Consider the following 27,666-nt stretch of genomic DNA (forward strand, 5'->3'; position numbering starts at 1 on the left):
GAGCACGCCCATGATTGGCTACTCACAAAAGTTTTCGGGTCGATTTCATGACGTTGTTAACAACCAGGATATATCCTGTGGAATCCTCTGGAAATCCCGGGGGAAAGAAAAACCACTTTTTAAGGTGGTTATAGCCAGGAAACAGCAGGAACTTCCATCACTAGATGGTGCTGTCTCAATAGAACTCAATGGAGGCAAAGTATTCAATTCAAACCCCTTGTCGCCCCTCTCCTCCTGTGTAATGCAGCTCATAACAATCGTGCCAAAGAACCAGGAAGCAAAAAAGCCCCAGGTAAACAATGTGATTTCCCTTAATGTAGAGATGCTCTCAGTCATCATTACAACTGTACTGTGGTTTCCCAAGGCTGTTGATGGCATGGAGGGAGGGGATGGCTGAGCAGTAGTGGCTTACCTGAGGCCATTCTATGGGGTTTGTGACCGAACCAGGATTCAGTCTCTTAGCCACTATGCTACAGTCGCTTTCATCACTCGATCATGAGTAAACCCCATTGAAATCAGTGGAATTTACCTCTGAGTAAACATGTGTAAAATTGGGCTTCAAGATGTACATTTCCATCTGCTGCTTCTGTAGGAATAGCCCCATTGAGAAGAGCATTTCCTTGCTTGCATCTCTGTTAAGGATTGGACTCCTTAAAATGAAAGTGACGATGACCTGGTTCCCATGCAATGCTCTTGCTCCAATGAACCATGGCTTACCAGACTGAAAATGAGCATTGTGCCCACTCTGCTGTTCTCCTTTTCTCCTCTCTTGTGTGCCTTAATGCAGTACTTCCATGGTTTGTTAAACTGGTTTCCTGTTACAGTAGTTTAAGGCCTGACTACAGTCTTTGCGTACAAGCCATGGTTTATTGGACTGAGATTGTTGGAATGACTGAAAATGCATTGCGTAGCAATGAGGGGTGGTGGTAGGGAGAATAAGGAAGATCGTTTCTTTTTTCAGGCTATGCAAAGGCAGTTGCAACTTACCAGAAGTCGAAATTCACGAGAGAAACGTCAGTAGTCTGATGTTCCTTTAAAGCCATGAACTGATGTTGGGTTATGCCGTGTGCAATTATTGCTTGAAGTGTGCAGAACTGTTTCTCTCTTCACACGTCTCTTCCTTTCCTTGTAGGGATTGAGTATGGGGAAGTGCTTCCAGATTCCTTCCCATCAGCCCCTGCGGAGTCCCTTCCCCACTTCCTCCTGGAGCCGCAAGATGCCTACATCGTGAAGAACAAGCCCGTGGAGCTGATCTGCAGAGCCAACCCGGCCACCCAGATCTACTTCAAGTGCAACGGCGAGTGGGTGAATCAGAATGATCATCTCACAAAGGAGAGCTTGGATGAAGTCACAGGTGAGAGGCCTAGGAGGATTAGACCCTATCTCTTGTCCTCCTCCAGCCTTCCTCTCTTTAAGCCAGCTCCAGACTTGTTCCCATTGAGGCATATGCTACAGAGCAAGGGTGCAGAACCTCAGGCCCAGGGGCCAAATCCAGCCCTTGCAGGTGAAATCTGGCCCTTCTCCTGGCCCTACCCTTTTCCCGCACCTACTGATCATTTAGGTGCTTTTGTGCAGATTTCCCCCCATACTACAAGGTTGAAATCCCTCTCTTAAGGCTTGGTGGCTGGAAGGTAAGAGCTTTAAGCTAAACTAGGCTAGTATTTTGGCCCACCCACTACTGGAATGCACCCCTACAAGTCCTTCAGCTGAGAGAGATTCTGCATGTCTGTGTTAAATTATATGTTACACACACACACACAGCGCCATTGACTTCCTTGTTTTTGATAGTAGAGAATTAAAACTGACAAATGTTCCGAGACAAAATTTCTCCCTCTCTGTCTCTTATCCAGTGTGATTGTGGGAAGATTGCTCACACGGGGAACGCTGCAATAAAGCAGTGATATTTTTCAGGGTGCCTTCCTCTGGAACATTATCAGAGGTTCTTCAATGAGAAGACCAGTAATGGTGGACAAACTTCTCTGCCAGGTGGCTTCTCCACCAGTGTTGCCTCCTGCAAAGTGCAGCCACAAGGGAATTGGGTGTGTTGTAGGAGACACACTCAGCTCATTGTTTGGCCTGGTCAGTGTTCTCTCTAAACAGGGTGTACATCCTTGAACATTCCCCAGACTCCTCTGCAATTCCCAAAGCTCCTTTGGCAGGTAGATGGATGTGGAAAGAACACATTGGTTCAGTAGAGATACCCGATCTACTGATGGATGGAGAAATCTTATTTTTAATCCGTGTCATTTTTTGCATGTATTCATTCATAAATTTGCTATTTAAAAAAAAAAAGAATTTTAACATATAATTATAATTATTACAGTAACATAAACACAACAAAAGATCATAACATGTCCACTGCACATTGGTTGCTTCCTGTTATTATACATTTGTGTAATTTCCAGGATCACAATACAGTATGAATTGCCCTATATCATATTTCCCTAACCTGGTACCCTCCAAATGTGTTGAAACACAAAAATTGGAGTGGTTCAAAATCCTAAGGATTAATCTGCAGATTATTCCAGGCGGTGTGGATCAAGGCAGTTGGTATTAGCATTCACAAAGAATAAATTCCTCAGACTTCCCCCACTATACACAATTGTCTGGATATATCTTTGGCTTTTATTTATTACATTTGTATACCGCCCAATAGCTGAAGCTCTCTGGGAGGGTCACAAAAATTAAAACCATGAAGAGAATAAAAAACAAACAACAATCTAAAAACACAAATACAAAATACAATATAAAAATCTTTGTAACCAACAGATCCTAAAATTACTCATCAGAATTCAAATTGAGTTCAAATGAATTAATTCCTCCCATGATCAGTGCCTTTAGAAATGGCACCTTAGTCTTGTTTAACCCTGCTGAAACCGGGCGGCTTAAAGGGCTACTCCAAATGCACGTTTCATTGCAGAACTTACACAGAAGTAGACCTAAAACATAGTTTTCCTGTGACATTGTTGATTTCTGTGGCCTGCACAATCTGCTCAAATTTCAGCCTCTTACTACTTACTGTTTTCTTTCTGGAAAACTCCAAAACCCAGGCAATGTACCTGAGGTATAAAAATGCCCCATAGATTTTCCAAAGAAAACTGGTCTAGGGAAGCAGGCTTAAATGTCAGTAGGTTAGCACAAACCATAGGATTTCATTTGGGAACATTTGCCTCACCAGAGACAGAAATACAAAATGTTGTGAGGTAGAGAAATATCCCACAACACCAAGAAACATTAGTTTTTAGTCATAATAAAGTTTTACCTGACGTTTTACCTTGACAGTTTATGATACTCCTCTAATATTTTGAGTTTATAACGTATTTCTTCTGACACTACAGACACATTTCTGGTTGTAGGGCATTTTACTACTCCAGGATACATTGGAAAATGGTTTGGGGTAATAAAAAAAATGGCAAACACATTTGTGTATATTTTTATGACTGTCAAAGACCATAGTAAATGCTATGTCCCTAGCTCAAATACCAAGGGTCTGGCTATATCCTTATTTTATTTATTTTTATTTATTTCATTTTTATACCAACCAAAAGCTGAAGCTCTCTGGGTGGTTCACAAAAATTAAAACCACAAGGTACAGCATAAAATATAAATATGGATGCTTAAAACCACAATATAAAAGTAGAACCAGAATAAAACCTAGCAGCAATACAGAGATTTAAAATACAGATTAAAAGCAGTTGAGCTGGAAGGAGTACCGAAAGTACAGTACAGCCTGGTGAACCTCAGTAGGGAGTTCATTCCACAGCCAGAGTGCCACAGCAGAGAAGGCCCTCCTCCTGGTAGCCACCTGCCTCACTTCCTTTGGCAGGGACTCCTGGAGAAAGACCCCGGAAGACGATCTTAGGGTCTGGGCAGATACATATAGGAAGAGGCAATCCATCAGATAGCCAGGCTGCAAGCCTTTGAATGCTAATATCAGCGCTTTGAATTGGGCCTAGACATGGACTGAATCAGATCCAGATATATCCTTGATCATGGTATGCTTGATTTCAACATCTTTTTAGGACAAATTGCATCAACAGGGCCGTTGTGAAAGAAACAAGAGTTCCACCCTAACCTGCAGAATCATGGCGCCATAGAAAATAACTGATTAGTTATGTTCTAGTTAGACTTGCCAGTCACAAGAGGCTGTTAAGGAAAACAGAGCAAGGGAGGTAAAATTCTGTCATGGAACAGAAACTTGCTAAGAACAAGAAAACAAACAGCAGGGCAGGGGATGCACAGTCATTTTTTTCCCATGACAAGAGTTTAGCAGTAGGGAGACCTCAGTAATCGTGTCTGAAAGTTCCGTTTCCTGTCGAGGATGCGGTTGAGGCTTTTCAAGGATTTTAAGGCTATCCTCAAGCAACCTTCTACTGCGGACTTCAATGGGGCAATCCCACCAAAGTAAATTATAGATTGTAGCCAAAGGAAATTAGAAGTCTCGTTGCTGTTGAACTTCATTTTAAAAAAAAGTCTCCTTTGCTTTAGAATAGACACATCTGAAATAACTCATGCTTGCTTGAACTCAATTTGAGTGTGTAACACCCACACTTGATTGGTGCCTTGAGAAACAGCATCCTTAAGACCAAACTACACATTATGTTAGTCACGTCGCGTGTATCTGAGCCTGATACTTTTATTTACTCTTGTCTAAGTGTGTGTTGCCCCAGTTTGGACTTCTTTTTCTTTTTTAACACCCCCATGTTGTGTGTGTGTGTGTGTTTGGGGGGAATATTGAGGAAAAAATGGGTGGGAAGGAAGGTTTAATCCTCCCCTTCCAGAGTACGGTGATCCAAAACCAAATCAGGGCCATGTGTGCTTATATGAGAGTAAAAAGAGAGAGAGAGAGAAGCTATATGCTACACAATTAGTGTTACATGCTGTTTGGCTCTCAGCCTTGTTTAAAACACACACTCAGGTCAAAGACCACAGTAGCTCACCAGGATATGTTCCAGCTTCAGATTCTGAGGGTTTTTATTCCAGCCCCAGACTTACTGGTACAGTCTTGGAAAGGGAATGCATCTCTACAGGACGACTGAGTCCAAAACCAGGGCTGGTTTCTTACTACCCTGCCTGGATTGTGGCCTTCCAAGAGGCAACTGATTTTCCACTTTTGGAAACTGGGAGAGATGATCTTACAGTCTTATACTTTTTTAAATGCCATAATGTATGCTGTGACATTCAGAGATTCAGTCCATGTTTTCCTAGCAGTTCTAGTGTACTAGAATCTGGAGCACTTCTGACCCAGTTTTTATTTAAAACTTAAGCTCTTTCTCTACACAAGCTAGACCTGGTCAGGTAACAAATGAAAGATTCTGGTAGGTCTCAGTTTAAACACTTCTTTGATATTAATGATGTTGCAATAAAATGACCCTGGGCCAGAGTTTTCTCCACTTTATTGTGGGGTGAGGTGAAACCTCCACTGAAGATTGGATTAATCTGTAAATTGCCTTGAGGGCCCTATATATGGGCCAAAAGACAATTCAAAAATAAAATAAAAGCTTCAGGAAGCAGGCCAATTTTAAGAACTTTTCAATCTCACCTTCAAATATGAAGTGACCAAGGGGTTCTCTCTCTCTCTCTCTCTCTCTCCCTTCCTTCCTTCCTTCCTTCCTTCCTTTTAACAAATAAAAGCACTTTGCAACCACTCCAAGTGATGGCTTCCCAGCTCTTAGAAATTAATCCACAATCTTGGGACAGAATGCCCCTTGAAATCACATTAAGTAGCTATTCACACAACACACTATCCCTCACTCAGTGGGTTTCTTTGAACTGTGGATTGTTTGTCAAACCATGGCTTAGCATGTTGTCTGAATGCAGCCAAGGTGGCTTATTAACCATGCAATGTGGCTTGTTATCCACACTGAACAACCCAAGAACAAGCCATGGGTTCTCAAGGTGGCTTGTTTGAGAAAATAACCCACACTGTATAGTTAACAAACCACCCTGGCTGTGTTCAGAGAACACAATAACTCATGGTTCAACAAACAACCCATGGTTCAAACAACCCACAGTCACCCATTGAGTGTGAGTTAGCGTGTTATGTGAACAGCCCCTAACTTATCATGTTGGATCATTCCTAGGGGTGTTGTTGGGGGAAAGAATGGCTATCTCCATTTGTTTAAATAAAGAAAAAAGAGGAGAACCCACAGCTACTTTGTATTTAAAGGTAAGACTGAAAAATTCTTAAATTCCCACCCCCTTCACCAAATACCCCCCCCTTTCATGGGTGTCAAATGGCCCCACAAGGGGTGGAGAGGTATGGGGCCCAGCTTGTTAATAAAACCATACTCTGCTTTAAACCACTACTCTGGATTTTCCTGAGTCTCTGAAGAATCTTTCAGATCCCTTTTGGTAAAGGAGTCAAGAGAGGAGAAATTTGAAAACAAATTGGTCCAGATTAGGTTTTTTTATTATTCTTAAAGCAAGGACATCTTGCAAACAGCAACGAGCAGCGTAATCTCGGATGAAATTTAGTGTGATGCAAGTTACTTATAACTGACATTAAAACTTCTGCCCATTAAAACTACTCCTGTCGGTTTCAGTCTTAAGAACTCATTACAAGGTCACTCATTGTATGGTCTCCACCTGAGGGCATTTGCTGCTTCTTTAGAATGTAAGAAAAGCTCCTTAGTATGCTAATTGCTTTAGTAATGTAATAGCACATGGTAAATCTTCCCAGGTGGTTAGTGTGGCTACTTGATGACACATTGACAACCAAGGCCTGATCAGTTCATTATGGATAAATAGTGAATTTCCACATGCTGAAATCAGAAAAGAGGAAACATATGACTGTTTAAAGCAGCAGCAACAACAACATGATCATTGCCTTCAACATATGACCAGTCAGACCTCATAAAATTATCTTTGATTTCACAAACTACTTTTTCCTAGCCACAGTGAGTAATCACACACCCTCGGGTATCAAACAAATACCTCCACCCAAAGATGCAATCACATCCAGTTGGTTTTAATATCTGCAAAGGAACCTGTGTACCACAGCTAAAGATGCAAATATAGGTTTGTATCCAATGCTAGTCCTACTTAAAATAGACCCATTGGAAATTAATGGGACATACTTTAGTCATGACTAATGTAAGCCCCATTTATTTTAATGGATCTACTTTAAGTAGAACTAACCTTGGATACAACCCATTGTCTTCCAGTTTCCCTAGATGTATGATCCCTTTTCAACATTACGAGTAAGGACCAACAACTGACTTGCAGAAGAGATGGCTGGTGGCATTTATTGGCAATGTCTGACACTACCTGGTCTGTAAACATCTTGCACAAGATGATTGCATCCTTACCAAGAATATAGATGGGGACAGGTTTGATTCAATAGGTGTGGCAATGTTTTGGATGAACGTTGCATATTTAATTACTTGCTTCCTTCACCCGTGTTCCTTGTTGTGTCTCTCTGCAGCTCCCCAGCCCTCTGTTTGGAAGGGGCTATAGGTCAGTGATAGATCACCTACATTGCACACAGAAGGTCCCAGGTTCAATTCCTGACATCTCCAGATAGGGTTAGGAAAGACTCCAGTCTAAAATCCTGAAAGGCACAGCCAGAGAGTGGCCACATTGACACATTATGAGAAACAGAATTCTAAGGAATGCTCACTTACTGTGAATGAGCCATTCCGCAGTCATTCCCACATGGTTCCTCCTGCAACCAGGGCCCTTTCTACACCTAAGGGCCTTCGGGGAGGGAGGGGGCATGATCCTGGACTTACCTGCTTCCAGGATCGCCCCTGGGCATTTAAACGGAAGCACGACATCCTGGAAGGGAAGAGGAACGTTGTCATGCCCGCCATTTAAAAAATAAATAACAGGAGCCGGAGTGCACTTGCACTCCAGCGGGAAAGTAAGTAAAAAAGCCCCGACCCCGCTCCGACCCCCGATGTTCCTGAACTTCCCCCAGCCCGACTCCTTCCCTCTGCTGAACCCCACTACTCATGGGGAGGAGGGAAGAAACCGGGACGGGCGCCCGTACTGCCTGTGGTCCTCGGGATCGTCCCTGCCTGCTCCCAGGATCCCCTGTGCGTCATTTGGATGCACAGGGATGATCCAGGGGGGAAAGACAAGTGTAGAAAGGGCCCAGGAGTGGCTTAACAGGCCACACACCTTCCATCCACATGTGACATGTGAAACAGGGAATCTGCCTTGTCTCTCCCCAGACAAGCCAGAGTTCGTTCTTGGCTCATGACTCTGCCTTGTCTGGGGATGGACTTGTTTCATGTTATAATAAACACACTGTAGATGGAAGAGTTGCAGTTTCTTTAGCCACTTGCAGCAGGAGTAATTGGGCAATATGCGCCAGCACTCTGGGTTGTTCGCAATGAGCCAGAATTGTTCAGCATTCTGGCTTATTGTAACATGGGGACATGGCCAGTGTGTAGACCACACCTAGCTAGATGGCGTATGACAGCCTCCTTTTTTCAGATGTTTGCTGTCACCGCTTTTATTTTTACGTTCATGCAAATACACATGCATCCAGTACCAGTGTCTGCCATGCATACTATAGCATGATTGTGAGAGTTCTGCCCTGTTTGTGTATTGAAGTGGCCATTTGTAAGTGCAAGTCCACATGTGCGCCCCGAAATTAAAACTGAGTGGTGATAGCCACTAGAGCAACAGCAGTGGGGTAGCAAGAGGAAAGTAGGTGTGGGGAGAGCTTTGCCTAGTGGAGCCAATGGGTAGCTCTGAATCTCCTTTATGAACAGGTTTATACCATTTGGTTCTGAAGCTATAAGTCAGGGGTGCAGAACATCTTTCAGCCCAGGGGATTAATTCCGTTTAGGAGAAGGTTTGGGGAGCCACATTCCAGTGGCGGGGCAAAAGAGGGGCAGGGCCAAAAACAATCAAACAATACCAGCCTATTTTAGCTGAAAGCTCTTACTGCCAGTAGCTAGGCCTTAGGGGAGGCATTTCAGCCTTTTAGAATAGGGGGGAATGCATAAACCTGGGAAGCTACCAAATGGTCATTGCTTGGAGGAAAGAGGATGGGGCCAAGGGAAGGGACATGGCTAGGGTGACCATCTGGAAAGGAGGACAGGGCTCCTGTATCTTTAACAGTTGTACAGAAAAGGGAATTTCAGCAGGTGTCATTGGTATGCATGCAGCACAGGGTGAAATTTCCTCCTCATCACAACAGTTAAAGCAGTAGGAGCCCTGCCCTCCTGACCAGGTACAAAAGAGGGCAGGGCTCTTGCAGCTTTAACTGTTGCAACGAAGGGGGAATTTCACCAGGTGCTGCGTGCATACAAATGACACCTGTTGAAGTTCCCTTTTCTATACAACGGCTAAAGATACAGGAGCCCTGTCCTCTTTTCCAGATAGTCACCCTAGACATGGCCACCTGGGGAATGCCAGATGGCTGGACGTGGCCCCCGAGCCTGAGATTCTGCATCCCGACTGTAAGCAGAGACACGTTCTCTACCCACCCGTGAATCATAGAACCTGCCCCGGAGACCTGCAATGCAAAAGTTGATTGGGGCAAAATGTACATGTATACTACGTTTGTATTATACTCACATGTGGAGTGCTGTTAGGAGAATCTCCACAACTGAAAAGAATGTAGTGCATGACTTGGCCCTTAAATACACTGTTGGGAGTGAGGCCGAGAGGGGTGTGTGCGTAATATTTGATAAATTCCCCCCTTCCCACTTTCTAGTCCCACTCATTTTAATAGTCAATTTGAGCGCAGACCATATTCACAGGATTTCCCGAAGAATCCATGCAGAACTTTCAAGCTGATCTTGAAGAGGAGGGCTGAGATGCCTGAGCTGGTTCAGGGATTGGAATCTATCTAAAAGCAAATAGATTACAAATCAGCACTCTTGCCTTGCCTTGTTAAGCACATTGTTAGGGATTTTTTTAGGGGAGAAGATATCTATCTTGAGAGGAGATTGTTGAAGAATGAGCCATGGTATGAATTGGCACCTATCATACTGTATATATATTTTCATTATTGGGAATATGTAAGATATGTAACTGTTACCAATAGGCAGTCGAGATTCTTTCTCTCTCTCTCTCTCTCTCTCTCTCTCTCTCTCTCTCTCTCTCTCTCTCTCTCTCATTTTTTTAGTTTTCTTTCTCTTTGTCTAAAAAAAAATTAAAATTAAATACAGTATGACTATATAACTATAATTAAAGCTTCCATTAAAGAGGTCCGTGCTGCACTGTTGAACTCGTGCGAAAGTCCATATTAAATGGCTTTGAGGACTAAATTATTTAATTAAGATGGAAGTTGCCAGCGTGAATAGCAAATGGATTTGCAACAGGCAGGCGGCTTTAATGTCCCAGGAGACCACTTGCCACACATTCCTGCAGTCCCGACTGTGTTACTGTCACACCAGCAGAAGGAGCCAGACATGTTATGATGTGACTCCGACAACCAGTACACTGGGGGAGTGTAATGTCTATAGCTGGGGGGAGTATTCCCCCCCCCGGCTATGCCAGATATAGCGTAATTGCAGCTAGTTTTCAGATCAGTGCTTAATTTTTATTTATTCATTTATTCTTGCAAGGAACATGATCCTCCTCCTCTCCATTTTATTCTCACAACAACCCTGTGAGGTAGGCTGGGCCCAAAGTCACCCAGTGAGCTTCATGCCTGAGTGGAGACTAGAACCCAGTTCTTCTGAGTCCCAGCCCAACACCCTAACTGCTACACCACTCTTGTCTTTCACTGGCTGGCATGGCATCCTTATCAAAGGACTCAGAGTAGACCGCTTAACGCAAATTTTAGTGTCATTTCTGATTTAAATCCAGAGTTCAAGAAGTGCTTTGTTGTCTTTTGCCTTCAGTCTGCAAGGCTGGTGATGGGTGGCCTAGATCGGGGAGCCGAGGCAGCCTTCAGGCTTGCGGGGTCTACTTTGGGGTTTTTTGTTCTTTACTAGAACCCCAACGTCCAGTAACCAGAGCCTGGAGCAAAAGACATGCACTTAGAATTAAAGAATTCTGAGCCCTGGGATTTGTTTTGAGTATCAGAACTAAATGTCATTCACAGTCCTTCCAGACAAAAATCCACTCATGGTTACCTTCATGTTTCTTCTTTCTTGCTTTAGCAGCATAAATGAGGGAGTCATTTTCTTATTGCTATTGTTAAACATTTGAGAATCAGAATCCATGACAATTTAATGCAAATCACCCAGAGATCTATCGGAAGATCCACATTTACCTTCTCCCCACCCGGACCTAGAGGAATAATTGTCTACACCTCTGCCATTCTTGACTTGCCCAGCCATTATTTCCTTCCCGTGAGGATCTCCTTTATACAACATACCTGTCTGCCTGCTTGCCTGTCTCTCTCTCTGCCCACCTGTCTCTCTCCCGGCCCACCTGTCTCTCTCCCTGCCCACCTGTCTCTCTCTCTCCGCATTGCAATCTGTTTCCCCTTTATTATTTGTTATTCATTTGTTACATTTATATACTGCCTTTCCTCCAAAGAGCTCAAGGGAATGTACATACTTCTCCTTCTCCCATTTACCTTCGCAACACCCCTATAAGTATTTTAAGCTGAGAGGTTGTGACTGGCCCAAGGTCACCTAGTCAGCTGTGTAGCCGAGTGGGGGGTTGAACCCAGGCCTCCTAAGCCCTACTCCTTGTGTCCTCCTGCCTGTCACTTGAGTCTTGGACTGGCTGCTTGGTCCTAGAAGAAAATAAGATCACACTTGCGGACTCAGTGACTAATTGGGCTCAGGCGTGAAAAAAAGCAGTGATTTGGAGGGCATAAAACAAATGTACCATTAGCCCACAGAATGGGCCAGTCCTGATAGTTGAGAATTTGACCAGATGTCTCGGAGTACAAAGAAAGAGACTTCTGAGGCCTATTCATATTAATAAGATGGCAGCTTCCCAAGCCCCATGGAAAGGAACAGGAAATGGCAGCCATTACTGAAGTCAAAGTCCTTATTCTGCCCTACCTACCATGTTCAATAAAGCGGCATCCATCTTTATGGAGTACATAACCCTTTTCAGTCCTAATGCGTATCTTTAGTGCCATCATTAGTTACTGGGTTTTGTGCGTTGCGGTGTGGGTGGGTGTCTTCCCCCCTTTCTTTTGTGGGGAGGGGGAAATGAAATACAATTGACATAATGGGAAAGGAAGGAGAAACAGTTGCTTTTACTGCGGCTGAATCCACTCCGCTCTTCATTTGTAGACAATTGGCAGTGAGGTTTTACAATATTAAGGCAGTAAGATGGAAGTGCATTGCCTATGTGCCTCGCTGAACTGAGGCTGTGATTCTTAATGTGACGGTAAAGCGATTAAGGTTGCACTAAAACAGAAGGAGTAATGGGGTAAAGCTTAGCCCATAGTAATACAGCTTTTGTAAAACAGCTGAACGTTGATAATGGCCCTATCAGAGTTATCACCCTTGGGTGGCTCTAGCGTTCCGCCAGCAATGGAAAGCTCATTTGATCAAAACAGCCTCTCTTACCACTTGACGACTTTCCTTTTTAATGTTTTTAATTATTTTTCTTCAGTTCTTAGTGGCCTAAAAATTTTGCCTCCTCAATTTGTGGCTTTTTTCTTCAGCATCCTCCTTTCACTCTTACTTTTTTAAAAAAATGGGGGGGCGGGGAGTAAGGGCTGGGATCACCCTACTTTACTGCCAGAGTTCTGCCAGAAGATAATCTTTTCCCACACCATAAAAAGCCAGTGTGGTGTAGTGGTTACAGTGTTGGGCTAGGACTGGGGAGACTAGTCCCCACTTGGCCATGGGTGAGTTTGGGCCAGTCACTGACTCTCAGCCTAATCTACCTCACAGGGTTGTTGTGAGGATAAAATGCCGCTTTTGAATTACCTTTTCGGGCTCCGAAGGTGGAATTTAATATAACACGTAACTAAATAAATAGATATAAAAGACCCTTCAAGACTAGGTTGGATTTTGTTTACACAGAAAATGCCATCTGGCCTGGCACGGCTTTAATATGTGGAACAAGAACTCCTCCAGGAGAAAAGTAGAAACTTTAAAAGGGCCATATCCTTCAAGACGTTTGGCTCTCTTCCTGGATTGCATGTGCCTCCTGGCCATTTCGAGAGAGCTAGGCAGGGGGCATAGCTCGGTGGCCGAGCACCTGTTTTGCACGAGGAAGGTTCCAGGTGGAATCCTGGACATCTCCAGGCAGGCTCGGAAGGAATCCTGGAGAGCCAGCACTGGTAGCATTGTGGCAGTACTGGGCCAGATGGCTTCCTATGTGCCTATGTAGTAGAAATAGAATTCCCCCTTGTGTGGGAGGGGGAGAGGTGGAAGCCCATGCTGGCTGGGGATGATGGGAGTTGTATTTCTTGTTTATTTATTAAGAATCTCCCCCTTCATCTTATTTATTTATTTATTGCATTTCTGTATCGCCCAATAGCTGAAGCTCTCTGGGCGGTTTACAAATTTAAGACAATTCAAAACAAAACAATAGTATAAAACCATAATATAAAATACAATATAAAAGCACAACCAAGATAAAAACAGCAGCAATGCAAAAATACAAATTTAAAATACAAATTTAAAACAGCAAAGTTAAAATTAATTTATAGACTGTTAAAATGCTGGGAGAATAAAAAGGTCTTCACCTGGCGTCTAAAAGCATATAATGTAGGTGCCAAGCGAACCTCCTTAGGGAGCTCATTCCACAGCCGGGGTGCCACAGCAGAAAAGGCCCTCCTCCTGGTAGCCACCTGCCTTACTTCCTTTGGCAGGAAGTATGACACCAGGGTGGTATACAAAATATAATAAAAAGCCATCCATTATAGCACGCAGTAAAAACAAAACATCAACTAAAGCACAAAAAATGGGCAGGACTATATAAAATGGACAGCTCACTTCACCAACTTGATAAACCAGTTTAAGATGCCTGGGCACAAAGAATATAACACTGATGCCAGTTGCACCTCCAAGGGGAGGGTGTTACGCAATTGGGGTGCCACAACAGCAAAGCCACTCTTCTTTGTTGTCACATATCAATGGTGCTGGAGGAGACACACACACACATACACACACACGTACGCCCTGATTTTAAAACACAGGCAGAATGGTATAGGAGGAGAATTCTTTCATGTATTTAAGGCTTTAGCACCTCACTTTGGGATCAGAAGTGAATATGCAGACAGTGCAGCTCTTTTAGAATTGGTGTAGAAGAAGTCCACTTGACTGTACTGTTACAATCCTGTCCACTGCATTGTCATAGAATCATAGAATAGTAGAGTTGGGAGGGGCCTATAAGGCCATCGAGTCCAACCCCCTGCTCATTGCAGGAATCCACCTTAAAGCATCCCTGACGGATGGTGGTCCAGCTGCCTCTTGAAGGCCTCTAACGGAAGTTTCTGAGTCATCTTCAAGGGCAGCCACAAATTCATCATATTACAGTAATCCGATCAGAAGGTTACCAGAGCATGGACCTCTGTGGCCAGCCCAGCCCCATCCAGGAACAGTCATAGCTAGCAAGCCAGACAGAGCTCGTAAAAGGCACTCCTAGCCATCGAGACCACTTGGGCCTCAGTGACAAAACTGGATCATGAGTAACCCCAAGTGACACCCCTCTCTTTCCCACCAAGAACAGGTTGTACACCCAATTCTCAGACATGAGAACCACCTACCTCGTAGGGATTCAACCTCAGTTTATTGAACCTCATCCAGCCCATTACCAGATCCAGAGACTGGCTGAGCACCGCCACGGCCTCACCTGACTCAGGCGGTGAGGAGAAGTAGAGCTGAAGGTCCTCAGCATACTGCTGCCACATCACTCCAATTCCCCTGATTACCTTCCTCAGCATACATGAGGGCTAAGGTGGAGCCTTGCGGGATCCCACAGCACAGTTGCCATAGAGCCAAGTAGAAATTCCCCTATGTCATTTCTTGAAACTCTATAGCTGGAAGCGGAACCACAATATTGCCATGCACCCAACCTGTGGAGCCAGTCACACAAGTTACCATGGATGATGGTATCAGAAGCTGCTGAGAGTCCAAGGAGGATCAGCAGCATTGCGCTTCACCTGTCTTTGTACTGACAAGAGGTCATCCATCAAGGTCACCAAGGCTATTTCCATTCCCCACATGTATTTGGGGAAATATCTTCCAAAAACAACCATGGGGAGTTGTTTTGCCAGCAATTCATGGAACGCTTTCCCACCCGGCATTGAATGTTTCTGCTCTGAAACATTCTGCTTCTGCCCCATTGCAGTACCGTGGAGAGCCTGGTTTGAAGCAAGAGCCGTGGGGGATGGCTAGAACTCAGCTTGGCTGAGATCAACCTTGGGTTAAATGAAGTTCAATTAACAGAAACTAACTAAAGCTCTTTCCATAAATAGTGATAGAACCTGCATAAGAAAGCCATAGGCTGTTTCTACACCTGCCTTTTTTCCAGGGATCGTCCCAGGACCATCCCTGTGCATGCAGATGACACACAGGGGATCCCGGGAGCAGGCAGCGACGATCCCGCCCATTTTCCTGGGATAATCCTTGGGTGTAGAAAGGGCCATAGACTCGCCTTCCCCAATCTGGCAACCTCTAGATGTGTTGGATTACAGCCTCCATCATCCCCAGCCAACAGACCCAATTGGCTGTGCTGAATGGGGATGATGAGAGTTGTATTCAAACACATCTGGAGGACGCCAGATCAGGAATAGCTGCCATAGATATTTTACTCTACTATGCCTCATTTCTAGTGTGCTCAGGCACGGTTTTTCCTTCTCTCCCACGTATGCCATGCGCACACAGTTCGTACTTCTTTAAAGGCTTTGTTTCGTAGATGCACAACTCTGCCAGCTTCTCATCTCACTGGTTCCCATAATGAATCCCTCCTTCTGTTTTTCTCTGGTTCCAGGGCTCCTTGTAAGAGAAGTCCAGATCGAAGTGTCACGACAGCAAGTGGAGGAACTCTTTGGCTTAGAAGACTACTGGTGTCAGTGTGTGGCCTGGAGTTCGGCTGGAACCACCAAAAGTCGACGGGCTTATGTCCGGATAGCCTGTAAGTCCTGAAAGCATTTACCCTCCTTTGAGTAGACCCTTTTCACCTCATGCATTCATCCCCTGGTGCTTACTGCATCCTATGTACGTAGCTGGGAGGTGGAGATGGAGGAATATGCTGAGAGCTGTTCATGTTTGATCAAATGTGTACCATTATGCAGTCTGTTAGCCCATCTCTGTGTGAGAGAAAGTGAGAGAGATGGGATGGCCCTGAGGGGAAGAAAGAATTTGAAGTTAATTTTCCCTTGGTGCGTTTTATTGAAAATGAACAAGCAAGTTAAAAGGGAATTTTAATCTAATTATCATTGATCAACCCTGGTTTATTAAGGATTTAAACGGGCTGTTCTCACACATACTTATATTTTTATGCCATTCCCGTGGTGGAAAAAGAGATTTGCTGAGTGCAGGTTCAGGAGTACTTCAAAAAATTAGGCCTTACAGGGGATGTTTAATAATAGAGGGTGGAGGGAAGAGAATTTCAGGGAGGGTTCTGTTAATTTTCTAAAGACCTCTAGACTGGGAGGGATTAGGAAAGAGGTGGGAACTTTTTTTCTGTTGTGGGCAACATTCCCTTGGGAGTAATCTGTCAGGGGCTGCAAGTTAACAGTGGGTGGAGCCAGAGCCAAAAGTGGGTGGGGCCACCTCCTTTTCCCTGTTTCTCTCTCTCTTTCTAGCACCACCTTTCTCTCCCTCCCTCTATCTCTCTTTCTGCCACCCCTTCTCTCTCTCTTCCTCCCTGCCCAGCAAGCTAAAAGGATGGGTAGATTGCTTTTGCTAAAAATCTGAACTGATCATGCAGAGGGCATTTGAAATAAGGCTGAGAATCCCAGGTTGTCCACCTGTGGTTCAGGATCTCTGTCAGATGATGCTGTAGGAAATGCTATTTCCAGTATTCGAGGCAGAAGCCTGTGTGCACCAGTTGCTGGGGAACATGGGTGGGAGGGTGCTGTTGCACCACGTCCTGCTTTGTTGGTTCCTGCCCAATGGCTGTTTGGTCACTGTGTGAACAGAGTGCTGGACTAGATGGACCCTTGGTCTGATCCAGCAAGGCTCTTCTTATGTTCTTATGGTATGTAAGTATCAGAATCCATCTAGTCCAGGGATGGGCAGACTTCAGAGTTCCAGGATCAACTTCGTTTTTTTTACTAGAATCTCAGAGTCCACCAACTAGAGTTAGGTGCAAAATCGGAGCAGACATACACCTAGTAGAATTAAGGAACAGGTTGCCCCTGAGCACATGGCTAAGACCAAGAATCTGTTTTCCGTAAACTTGCAACGCTTTCACACAAACTAAACTCCTGTCCCACTCCTGCTAATTGCAGCAGCCTAATTTAGTGGGGAGAAGCTTTTGTTGATGCTGTTATTTAACACGATGGAGTCAGAAACCCTTGCAGGCCTACTGCAAACCTCTGAAAGATCTACCAATAGATCCTGATCGACCTTCCGCCCATCCCTGATCTAGTCCAATGTTTGGTTTGGTTTCCAATAGTGACCAAGCCAGATGCTTCTAGGAAGCACTGAGCCGGCAGCGCCGACCCCGGAGGCTTGTCTCCAGCAAATGATACCTAGAGGCATATTCCCTCTAAGTGGACTTGGATGGTCTATTGAAATAGTCCAAGCGGACCTGGACGGTCCACTTAACTAGGATCACTAATACCCACTGATGGGCCTGTCCTGCCTGTATTTGCCTACCAGTGCAATCCTACTCATAAAGGAATCCCATTGTATTAAATGAGTCTTACTCCCAGGTACATTTGTATAGGATTGCAGCCAAATACTTAATTATTATTGTAATCTTTTTTAAAAAAGCCATCTAAGGCAGCAGCCCTTGTCACACCTTGTGGCAGTAAATTCAATCAGAAGTACATGCTGCATGCTCTTTGTTTGATTAGTCCTGAACCTACTGCCAGTTGGCTGTGCTGGGTAATATCCTGACTTCCCAGCACAGGGGTTTTCAGACTCTCTCTGCCTTCAGGTTCTACTGGTGGATCTCTCGGGGCCTCAGGAGCCCAAGACATGTTCTAGAATGTCCACTTCCTAGATGAACACTTGGTCCACTGGCCTGGCCAGTGGGTCTTGTTGTCACCTGTGAATTGAAAGTGAAGACTAGGACACACCCAGCCTGCTGCTGCAGTAACCCATTGCAGGGGAAGATTGATGAGTGCATTCCCTCCATGGCCCCATTCCCTCCATGGCCCCATTCCCTCCATGGCCCCATTTCCTCCATGGCCCCATTTCCTCCATGCCCTCCATGGCCCCATTCCATCCATGGCCCCATTTCCTCCATGGCCCCATGCCCTCCATGGCCCCATTTCCTCCATGCCCTCCATGGCCCCATTTCCTCCATGGCCCCATGCCCTCCATGGCCCCATTTCCTCCATGCCCTCCATGGCCCCATGCCCTCCATGGCCCCATGCCCTCCATGGCCCCATTTCCTCCATGCCCTCCATGGCTCCATGCCCTCCATGGACCCATGCCCTCCATGGACCCATGCCCTCCATGGACCCATGCCCTCCATGGCCCCATTTCCTCCATGGCCCCATTCCCTCCATGGCCCCATTCCCTCCATGGCCCTATGCCCTCCATGCCCTCCATGGCTCCATGCCCTCCATGGACCCATGTCCTCCATGGACCCATGTCCTCCATGGACCCATGCCCTCCATGGCCCCATACCCTCCATGGCCCCATGCCCTCCATGGCTCCATGCCCTCCATGGACGATCTTCTCAGTAAAAATCCCAGATAAGCTTTTAAGGAAACTGTAGGTTCCCCAGAGGACAGACTGTAAGAGAGGGGGAGAGAATATTTCCCTTTCTTGGCTCTTCTAACTCCTCCCAGGCAGCATGGCCTTCTCTAACCTTGTGCCCCAGATGTTTTGGACTTCATGTCCCATCAGCTCTAGTCAGCCTGGCCAATAGTCAGGAATGCTGGGAGATATAGTCCCAAAACATCCAGAAGGCCCCTGATCAAGGCAAGTAGTAGATGCTTGTTCCAATTCATTTCTTCTGTAATTGGGGGGTGGGGTGGGAGTGGGGATAGTATCTGAATTTGCCAGCCAGAAATGGCGCTGAGTTGTACTGCCTGCTTGTCAGGGCAGACAGACAGGCACACACACACAGAGTCTCCTGCTTCCAGTGGCGTCTGCACGTGCAGAAGCGTGGAATCTGGCCCCTTGTCGTTTTGCTTTCTGCAATGGCTCTGGAGGCCCGCTTCTCACCACTGTGCTTCACAGCACATCCCCGTATTCAGCACTCGTTAGCAGCACAGGGGCTGCCGGCACCATTTTACATTTCGAGGGTGGATGGGAGATATTTCAGTGGGGCGCCTGCTCTGAAGTTCATGACAGTTAAATTGGGGGGGGGGGAGAGAAATCCGTGTGAGAGGGTGTTAAAGCATATTTATTGTGACTTGCTTCCCTTTAACAAATGCTGGTCATTCGGTTTGTAGAATCCCTAAGCTGCCTAGAGATACATAATCACATGTGCGGTTTGCAATAAAAGGAAGGCGCCTTAAGCTGCACCTCTGGTTGTGCGTAGCTTTCAACTTGCATTCAAGTTTCCCCTGGTTAATTAATGTTCTGTTAATTAAATAGATTACTAGGGCACTTGAATGAAAAGACATTATCCCAGAATGAAATAGCCGAACATCCGTCTGTCATTTCAGTGTGGTTGGTCACACAGTTCCAAGAATAGACCATTGCAGGTGATTTTTCTGTAATATTTTGTGGATGTGCCAATCTTGTTCCTGCATTTCAAAATGTGTGTGTGTGTGTGTGTGTGTGTGTGTGAGAGAGAGAGAGAGAGAGAGAGAGAGAGAGAGAGAGAGAGAGAGAGAGAGAACTTATTTCTGCATTTATTTTATTTATTACGTTTATATCCCACATATTTCCTCCTTAAGGAACCCAAGGCAGCATACATAATCCTCATCCTCTCCTTTTTATCTTCACAACAACAACCTTGTGAGGTTGGTTGGGCTGAGAGTCTATGACTGGCCCAAGGTCACCCAGTGAACTTCCAGGGCCGAGTAGGGACTAGAACCCTGATCTCCTGACTCCCAGTCTGACACTCTAACCACTATACCACACTGGCTCTCTTCCCCTGGTCCCCTCCCCCCCCCCCACAAATAATCAGTGCATTCTTAAGGAATAGAAGCACAACTAAATATTTGTGGGAAAGATTGATGGCACTTTATAAATAAATATTAATAATTGCACTTGCAATTCTAGAAGCAGTGGGTGACTGCTATTATCGAGTGAACCCTCAGTAGATTATGGTGTGATAGACTTGATCCTGGTAGATCCCATCATATAAAACAAGATAGCAACTTATCATCATGTTCATCATCTTCATCGCAATCATTGTCAAAAATAATTACTTTGGACGACGTTTATTTTTATTTGGAACACTTTGTCCAACTTGTTTTGAGAGCAGTTGGGTGGATTATGGTGCCACCTACTGGTGAATTGTTTACTCCAGTGACTTATTTTGCAAGCACAGAAGTCCTTTTTTATTATATTGATGCAGTATTCAAGTTTTGATAATAGGCACTTAATACTGCAAACGTTTCCCTGCCTTGTGTGACCGCAGGTGATGAAATACATATGTAATGTTATGCATAGAACTCTGAGTGGATTGGGAAAGATACTGATATAGAAGGAGGAGCAAGTAGGAAACAGAGGGCCCAGGTAACAGAGGCAAGAAAATTGGACCCTACAAGCCTTGCAGAGGAATTATACAGGGCTCCAAGGCCCAAACCTTTCTCAAACAGTGGAGGCTGGTGGCTCTGGTGGCAGAGGGGCAGTGAATCCACTCCAGGTTTCAGTCAGAACCAGTCAGGACTCTAAAGGAGCTATCCACACACCTTGGTTCTGACGGAAACCCGGAGTGGATTCACTGCCCCTCTGCCATCGGAACCACCAGCCTCCACTGATCTCAGCTGTCACCCTTTTGGCTTCTGGATGCTCAGCAGGTTCAGCCTGTACATCCTCATGGCCTAGAGACTTTCTTTAAGCTGCAAGCCTACACAGCCTTGAAAGTCAGACCCACTGAAGTGGAAGGGGTTTACTCCCAAGCTGAGGTGTTCTTCAGAATGAAATACGACATCTGCCAAGGTCTCTCGTTTGCTCCTTTAGCAACCTGAGTACTTTCGAAACCCCTTATTGATGGTCCACCTGAACCAGGCACTGTGGAATTACAAGCATTCTTTCTTTAATCAGGCCCTTTTCCCATAGATCCTTGCCTTGTCATTGCAATGAGAAATGGAAGCATGGTGACGTAGCAGCCGGGTGTAGGTCACTTAGCTACAGTGCTTCACTTCACAGTGAAGTGGTCCCTTCAGAAACGTTTCAGCAATGCTGAGGCTGATAAAAGCCTTTTCTGGGCCGTCCATGGTAGGGAGAGGTGAAATGCCATTCAGCTACCTGGACATGTTTAAGGGCGTACTTTATCCCCAAAGAAGTCAATGGGACATTTTTCAGGTTTTTTTTTTTTAGTGTTTTTGTTATTGAAATTTGTTTTCCTTCCTGTTGCTAGAATATTATTCCAACCAGATCCAAATGTGATAATTATAGCGAAAAGTGAACCATCTACATTACCAAGAGAATTTTGCGACCAGGGCTCTGTATGCGCAAAAGATAAAAGAGAAGAAAAGCCTGATTAGAATTCCGCAACCCTAAAATTGAATTCTGTAACCAGTATAAATTAAACCAATTGTTTTGTAATTATTTTTGCTTTGTCTTGTTTTTACTCTTTTGCATTCTTCATTCCAGTTTTACTCAACGTGGGGGAGGATGAGGATCTGTGCACTGGAAATGTTATTCTCCCACTGCTGAGGCTGTTGAAATCCAATCAGGTGTTGGTCGCACACTTCTAAGCATACCTTTGCAATAAGGACTAGTAACTTGCTCTGTTTTAAAAAGAAAAAAAATCAAATCAAAAGAGATATTTCCAGAAAGTTGAATTCTGCATCAGATGCCACCACATTCTGAGCTTTGCAGTCCCAGAGAATTGTAGCATACACACAACGCTGATTAGAGAATAGGGAGCACTGATTTAAACATGACATGACCATAAATAACAGAGACGTTGTGTGAATGAGAAGTCTATAACTACCCACAGAGCTTTGGCTGTTGAGTGGTTTAGAAATGTAATCCATATATATATATACATACATAAATTGGGAGCAAATGACATGGGATCATTCCTGAATTTCCCTGTGGCTTCTGATGGGGATTTATCCTAGGCAGGTTAATGTGCTAAGGATATTGATAGTCTAACCCAGTGGTGAGCAACCTGGCGCCCTCCAGATGTCTTGTACTACAACATCCATACGTCCCAACCAGCATGGCCAATGATCAGGGATTCTGAGAATTGTAGTCCAACACATCTGAGGGCACCAGGTTGCCTCCCCCTGGTCTAACCCACTGCGGCCAGCGCTCTCCGAATGTGTGAGACTACAACTCCCATCGTCCCCAGCCAGCACAGACAATGGATTGTGAGAAACTTACCTGGTCCTCCTGGGCAGGTCGCTCATTGCTCCTTAAGTTACACCGAACTCTTAACATGCGACTCTCCCTGTGCTGGTGAGTTGAAACAACAGGGCGTTGCAGGTGTCTCCATGGCTCACGCTTGCGGTTCCTTTGCTTCCCTTTCTTAGACCTGAGGAAGAACTTTGACCAGGAGCCCCTTGGGAAAGAGGTGCCGCTGGATCACGAAGTCCTTCTGCAGTGCCGCCCGCCTGAGGGAGTGCCAACCGCTGAGGTAAGCAAGGCAGGCCGCAGGGCCCACCTGTGGTAGCCAGTTGGGAGGGGCCGTGGAGCTGAAATTGTGACCCCCGCAAGGTATCATTAGGATAATACTCATTAAAGCACATATTCAGCACCGTTCTATGTGCCAAGTGATGTGCAAGCCTTATTGTGTGGGAGAGAGAAACCGATATACTCGTTTTATCCTTCCCTGCGTCCACATGTTTGAACTGTTCTCCTTCAGTGTAGCACAGCCTTCCCCAGCCTCCAGATGTCCCGGACTCCAACTCCCAGCCTCCCCCAGCCTTAATAGAGAGTAGGCAAGCAGTACAACCCTAAGGCTGTTTATTCCTAAGCTTACTCCCGAGTAAACATGCGTAGGGCTGCACTCTCTGCAATTTGCATCCAGTTTATTTCTTAAACCTGTCAGCCGTCCTGGCTGCAGACTGGGATCTTACCCCTCCCGAGAGCTCCTGCCTTCCAGCTAGGATCTCGCCCTGCCCGTTGCCTCGCCGTGCCTCCGTCGGCCCTGTTTCTCCAAGCCCTGCTCTTTCCGACACTTTGATTGTGCCACGCAAAGGCCAGGCAGCTGCCGTCCTCTTCCGATTTGTCCTCCCATTTTCAAGCCACCCACAAGCTTTAATGGAAGACCTTCCCTTCCTATGGGTAAGGAGGTTTGCCCCGCTTTGTGAAAAACCTGGTCTGCCTCTTGCTGCTTTTCGCCAGTGCTTCGGAAGAGGAATTGCAGCAGCAGTAAGCTCTGCTCTTCAGCACCGATTGAGTTGGGCAGTCAGCTGAAGCTTGTTTTTGAAGAGGTTGCTTCAGACTGGTGCCGTCTCCCCTTAAAATGGGTGGTGCCGACCATGGCTAAAGTGCGTAGCTGGAACTGCCAGGACATGTATGGATGCGTGCATCTTCCTGGACAGCATGCGATGCCTCTAGGACCCATTAAGAGAAAAGGCTGCCCATGCAAAAAGCCACTGGGCACTCTTCTTGGCCTCCTAGGGCCCTGGAGTATTTTATTTATTTTTGTTTACAATATTTGTATACCGCTCCACATCCGAAGATTTCAGAGCGGTGAACAGCAGAATAAAAACACCACGTTAAAACAATTATATTTTAAAAAGACAATATAGTGGCTGCTTTCCAAGTAGTGTTGGAGCCAAAGTTCATCTTGCTCTGCACCTCCTACTGCAAGGTGGAACCATAAATCCATCCTGCCCTCAGCACCCCTTCCATGTGACCAGCATAAGGAACCAGATCTGAAACTTCTACCAGCACAGGCCCTGCTAAACTCTGCACAGGGCCAAAAGTAGGTGGGCACAGCCATTACATTTCTGGGGCCCAGCAGAAGTGTAAGTCTGTGTACAAAGTGTCAGACTAGGACTGGAGAATCATGTGTTTGAATCCCTAAGCCATGAATCTCACAGCATGACCTTGAGCCAGTGTCTCTCTCTGTGTGTGTCTCTTTCCTACCTCACAGGGTTGTTGTGAGGATACAATGGCCCCATTCAGAAGACACCTTAAACCATGGCTTTAACCATGGTGGCTAAGCCAGGAAGCCAGGCTGTGTTCAGAAGACACCTTAAACCGTGGCTTTAACCATGGTGGCTAAGCCAGGAAGCCAGGTTGTGTTCAGAAGACACCTTAAACCATGGCTTTAACCATGGTGAATAAAGCAAAAAGCCTTATTCACTGTGGTTAAAGTTATGGTTTAAGGTGTCTTCTGAATGGGCCCAGTATGGGAGAGGACTTGGAAGAAGGGCAGAATAAAAATGCAATACATTTAAAAATACAGGCCCAAGCCCAATGTAAGCGCGCAAACAAATGGTTCCATAGAGAGACAAAAAGGTAACGTCCGAAGGGTCATTTCAAAGGATCAAGGTGGAGGTTGGGAGCAGGAGAGGTGGTGAACAGAGGTAGAGGCTTGAGGCAAACAAAGAGAGGAGTCACTGGTGAGGAGGACACAAAATTGGGTCGAGCAGGATCACACCCCAGAAGTGTTCTGTGTTGCTGTGATTAAGGGCCCCTTTGCGCGTGCCCTTCTCAGCAGTCCAACACATCTGGAGGGCACTGGGTTGGGGAACGATGGGTTAGGCTGTTGCTTTTCCTTCAGCAGTGGCTTTTGCCCTCTTATTTTCTTCTTCCCCAAGGCAGATGCTAGAATAAGTGCTTAAAAACCTCCCGAAATATCTTGTCTCCTGCCTTTTCTTTCTTTTTTAATCAGCCGTGCAGATTTGTTTTATGGATTTTACTTGCTGAGATATCTATTTCCCTCCCCAAAATTTGCTGGCAGTTGGTAACCAGAAACTTCCTGCCTTCCTCCCACAGCTGGACACATCTGTGCCTTCCCCGAAGGCACATCATGAAGGTGAATAATTGTAGGCAAGGATGCAATTTTTCCCATTGCGGCCCATTAATAAATCACGGGGCACTACTGCCTCTCCTAAAATATCTGCCCGGCCGCCCACTCCCCGTTCCGCACGCCTCCCAGCCACACGCTCATCTGCCCCATTGTTCCAGGCAAGTGCTGTAAAAGTTCCAGCTGCGAGCTTTGGCACTTCAGCAGACGGCCGGTTTATAGCCAGAAAACGAGCGCAGCGAGGTAAATGAGTCGCCTCTTGAAGATGGATTGGGGCCGTGATGGATTGCCCCACGCTGAGGCCGTCTGCTTTCATTATTCAGCAGAAGTGTTTATTTTAGGCAGCGGATCTGTTATTCTGACACCTAATAACGTACTTAACCTCAACACCTGTTCAACCCAGCCTTCCCTCCCTCCCACATGGGCTGATCAGCCATTAGCCCCTGGCAGAATGTAGCTAAAGCAAGCAGAGAATGAATGATTTTCTAGGGAGGGGGGTGGAGAGCTGCTAGAACCAGGAGATGCCAACATCCGTAGACTTTTCCTGACGTGATGGGCTCAAGCCCTTTGACACCTTAGAACTTCGGCTACTGGGTGGTATAGAAATGCAATAAATAAATAAATAAAACCCAGTGATCTCTGTGAAAACAGCCAACAGGCTTTAATGGCTGGACGTTGGCTTAGATTTGGAAAACCCCTGGCCCTCACAACCCCGCTAGGTGCCTGTGACATGTGACAGCATCATTGGTGTGAAGGCTCCTGCGCGATCAATCTATGATGCATGTGGGCAATGTGAGTTTGTTAATGAGCAGAAATATGGACTTCACAGAGTTCCAAAATGTTGGTAAGAGACCTGTGTAGCCCAACACAGTGAGTAGATTTTAGCAGGCTTTAGATGACAAGAGCAGGCCTCATTCCCTGGGATGGGCCTTTCACAGTTATGTCACCCTTTTCTCATAGAGTCTGATCTCAAGATGAGCTGGGAGGTTTTCACTCCTAACCAGGCACTAGAAAGGCAATTATTTTCCCAAGCTGAGGTGCTTTGGGAACCTGTGAGAGGGATCCCCCCACCCGTTCCTTCTGAGAGTGGGGAGGGATGTAGCCTGTCCACTTCTGAGAGAGAGAGAGAGAGAGAGAGAGGTATCTAGCAGAGGAGCCTATAAAATCCAACACACAGACTTCATGCTTTGGTCTTGCTTCAGGGGGCAAGTTCAGCCTGGAGAACTTCTGTGGCTCACAGGCACAGCTTCTGTCTATCAGCCAGCTATGAGTACTTGATTAGCTGGAAGGAGATCTGAACTTTCTTTGCATGCATATATTCTGCATCCATTTTCTATCCATAAATTGTCTCTTTTTGCACACGTGGCTTGTTTCATCTTGGTAACCAAAAGAATCTGATTGATGACTTGGACCTGGCAGAACCCGAACCCAGATCTAACACACAGTGCCACTACTATGAGGCAGTACCAATGGAGAAGCAGGCATATGCTTTTCAGGGCTTCTCCAGTTGCACTATCTGTCACTGGCAGATGGAAACCTGGTCTACACATGCCATAGAATGAGGAGGTAGGATGGATTTTACCTCTTCAAGGTACAGATGGGGAATGATATTTTTGAATGCTCTCCCATTTTAGGGGGGGGGAGAAACAACCTACCCACCCTCCACCCCGCTTACTGGCCATTTAAAAATTGAAATCACAAATGCACCAGGGAGAAAAGGTCTAGCCCAGCCCACTTCTTGCTGAGCTAGTTTTCTACTTGCAGTGTGTGTGTTTTTCAGTAAAGAAGCATTTAAAAATTGCAAGCGCCACCCACAGCCTGAAGTGCTATAATCCATTCCACCACCTCAGAACTTCACCGCCTTATTGTGCTGCAAGTATAGAGCAGGCCGAAAGTTGGCCATTGGGCATCTCGGCTTAGCTTACTTCACAGGGGTGTTATCTGGTTGAAACTGTTGGTCTCAGCAACTTTGAAGAAGCCAGGGCAGGATATAAACATAACAAATAAATTAATTCTGTTCCGTTCCCGGCCTTCTTACTTTGCTAACAAACAGTGAGGTGGGTGAACTGGGCCATTCCAGATCCAGCTGGAATGGCAGATGGGAACAGAATTAAAAATAGAATGGTTATGTGTAAGGAAGTCTGTCGTTTCACGAACAATGAGCAAAACCCAGGTGCATTATGGCATGAGGGCACATCCCGCGGTGGCAATCGGTCAGCTTTTTTAATGACAAAATGTGTTGAATGTTACAAGTTTTAGGCTACTTCATAAATAAGGCTGGTTCATACCTACTGAACGATTACCTCCATGTAGTATATTGTGTGCAGCAGCATGAAACGAGTGATTACGTGCCTACTGCACCATATATATATATATATATATATATATATATATGCCAAAGGAACACCCCACCACGTACTCGTTCCGTGCAACACAGCTGTCTAACAGACGTCTCAGATCCAGGTGGCAAATGGTTTCCTGGGGGGGGGGGGGGGAGTCTGTTAACTGTTCAAAAAACGAATTGACAGTTGTAGTTCTAGACCTGCCTCCTCCTCATCGCTTTGTTTTCTCCCTGTCCCAACACTTCTACCAAACCTT

General features: G+C 45.6%; 1 protein-coding gene across 1 annotated transcript in view; it reads left to right on the top strand.

The window, feature by feature from the left end:
- UNC5B (unc-5 netrin receptor B) overlaps positions 1-27,666 on the top strand; it is a 199,560-nt gene that overhangs the window by 141,697 nt on the left and 30,197 nt on the right. Inside the window, exons 2-4 of the mRNA XM_063133010.1 lie at positions 1,133-1,354; positions 15,823-15,966; positions 22,619-22,722. Of these exons, the coding sequence (XP_062989080.1) occupies positions 1,133-1,354; positions 15,823-15,966; positions 22,619-22,722 (470 nt within the window). The remainder of the gene's footprint in view (positions 1-1,132; positions 1,355-15,822; positions 15,967-22,618; positions 22,723-27,666) is intronic.

Source organism: Elgaria multicarinata, chromosome 8, assembly GCF_023053635.1.
Source record: "Elgaria multicarinata webbii isolate HBS135686 ecotype San Diego chromosome 8, rElgMul1.1.pri, whole genome shotgun sequence".
In the NCBI taxonomy this organism is placed as follows: domain Eukaryota; kingdom Metazoa; phylum Chordata; class Lepidosauria; order Squamata; family Anguidae; genus Elgaria; species Elgaria multicarinata.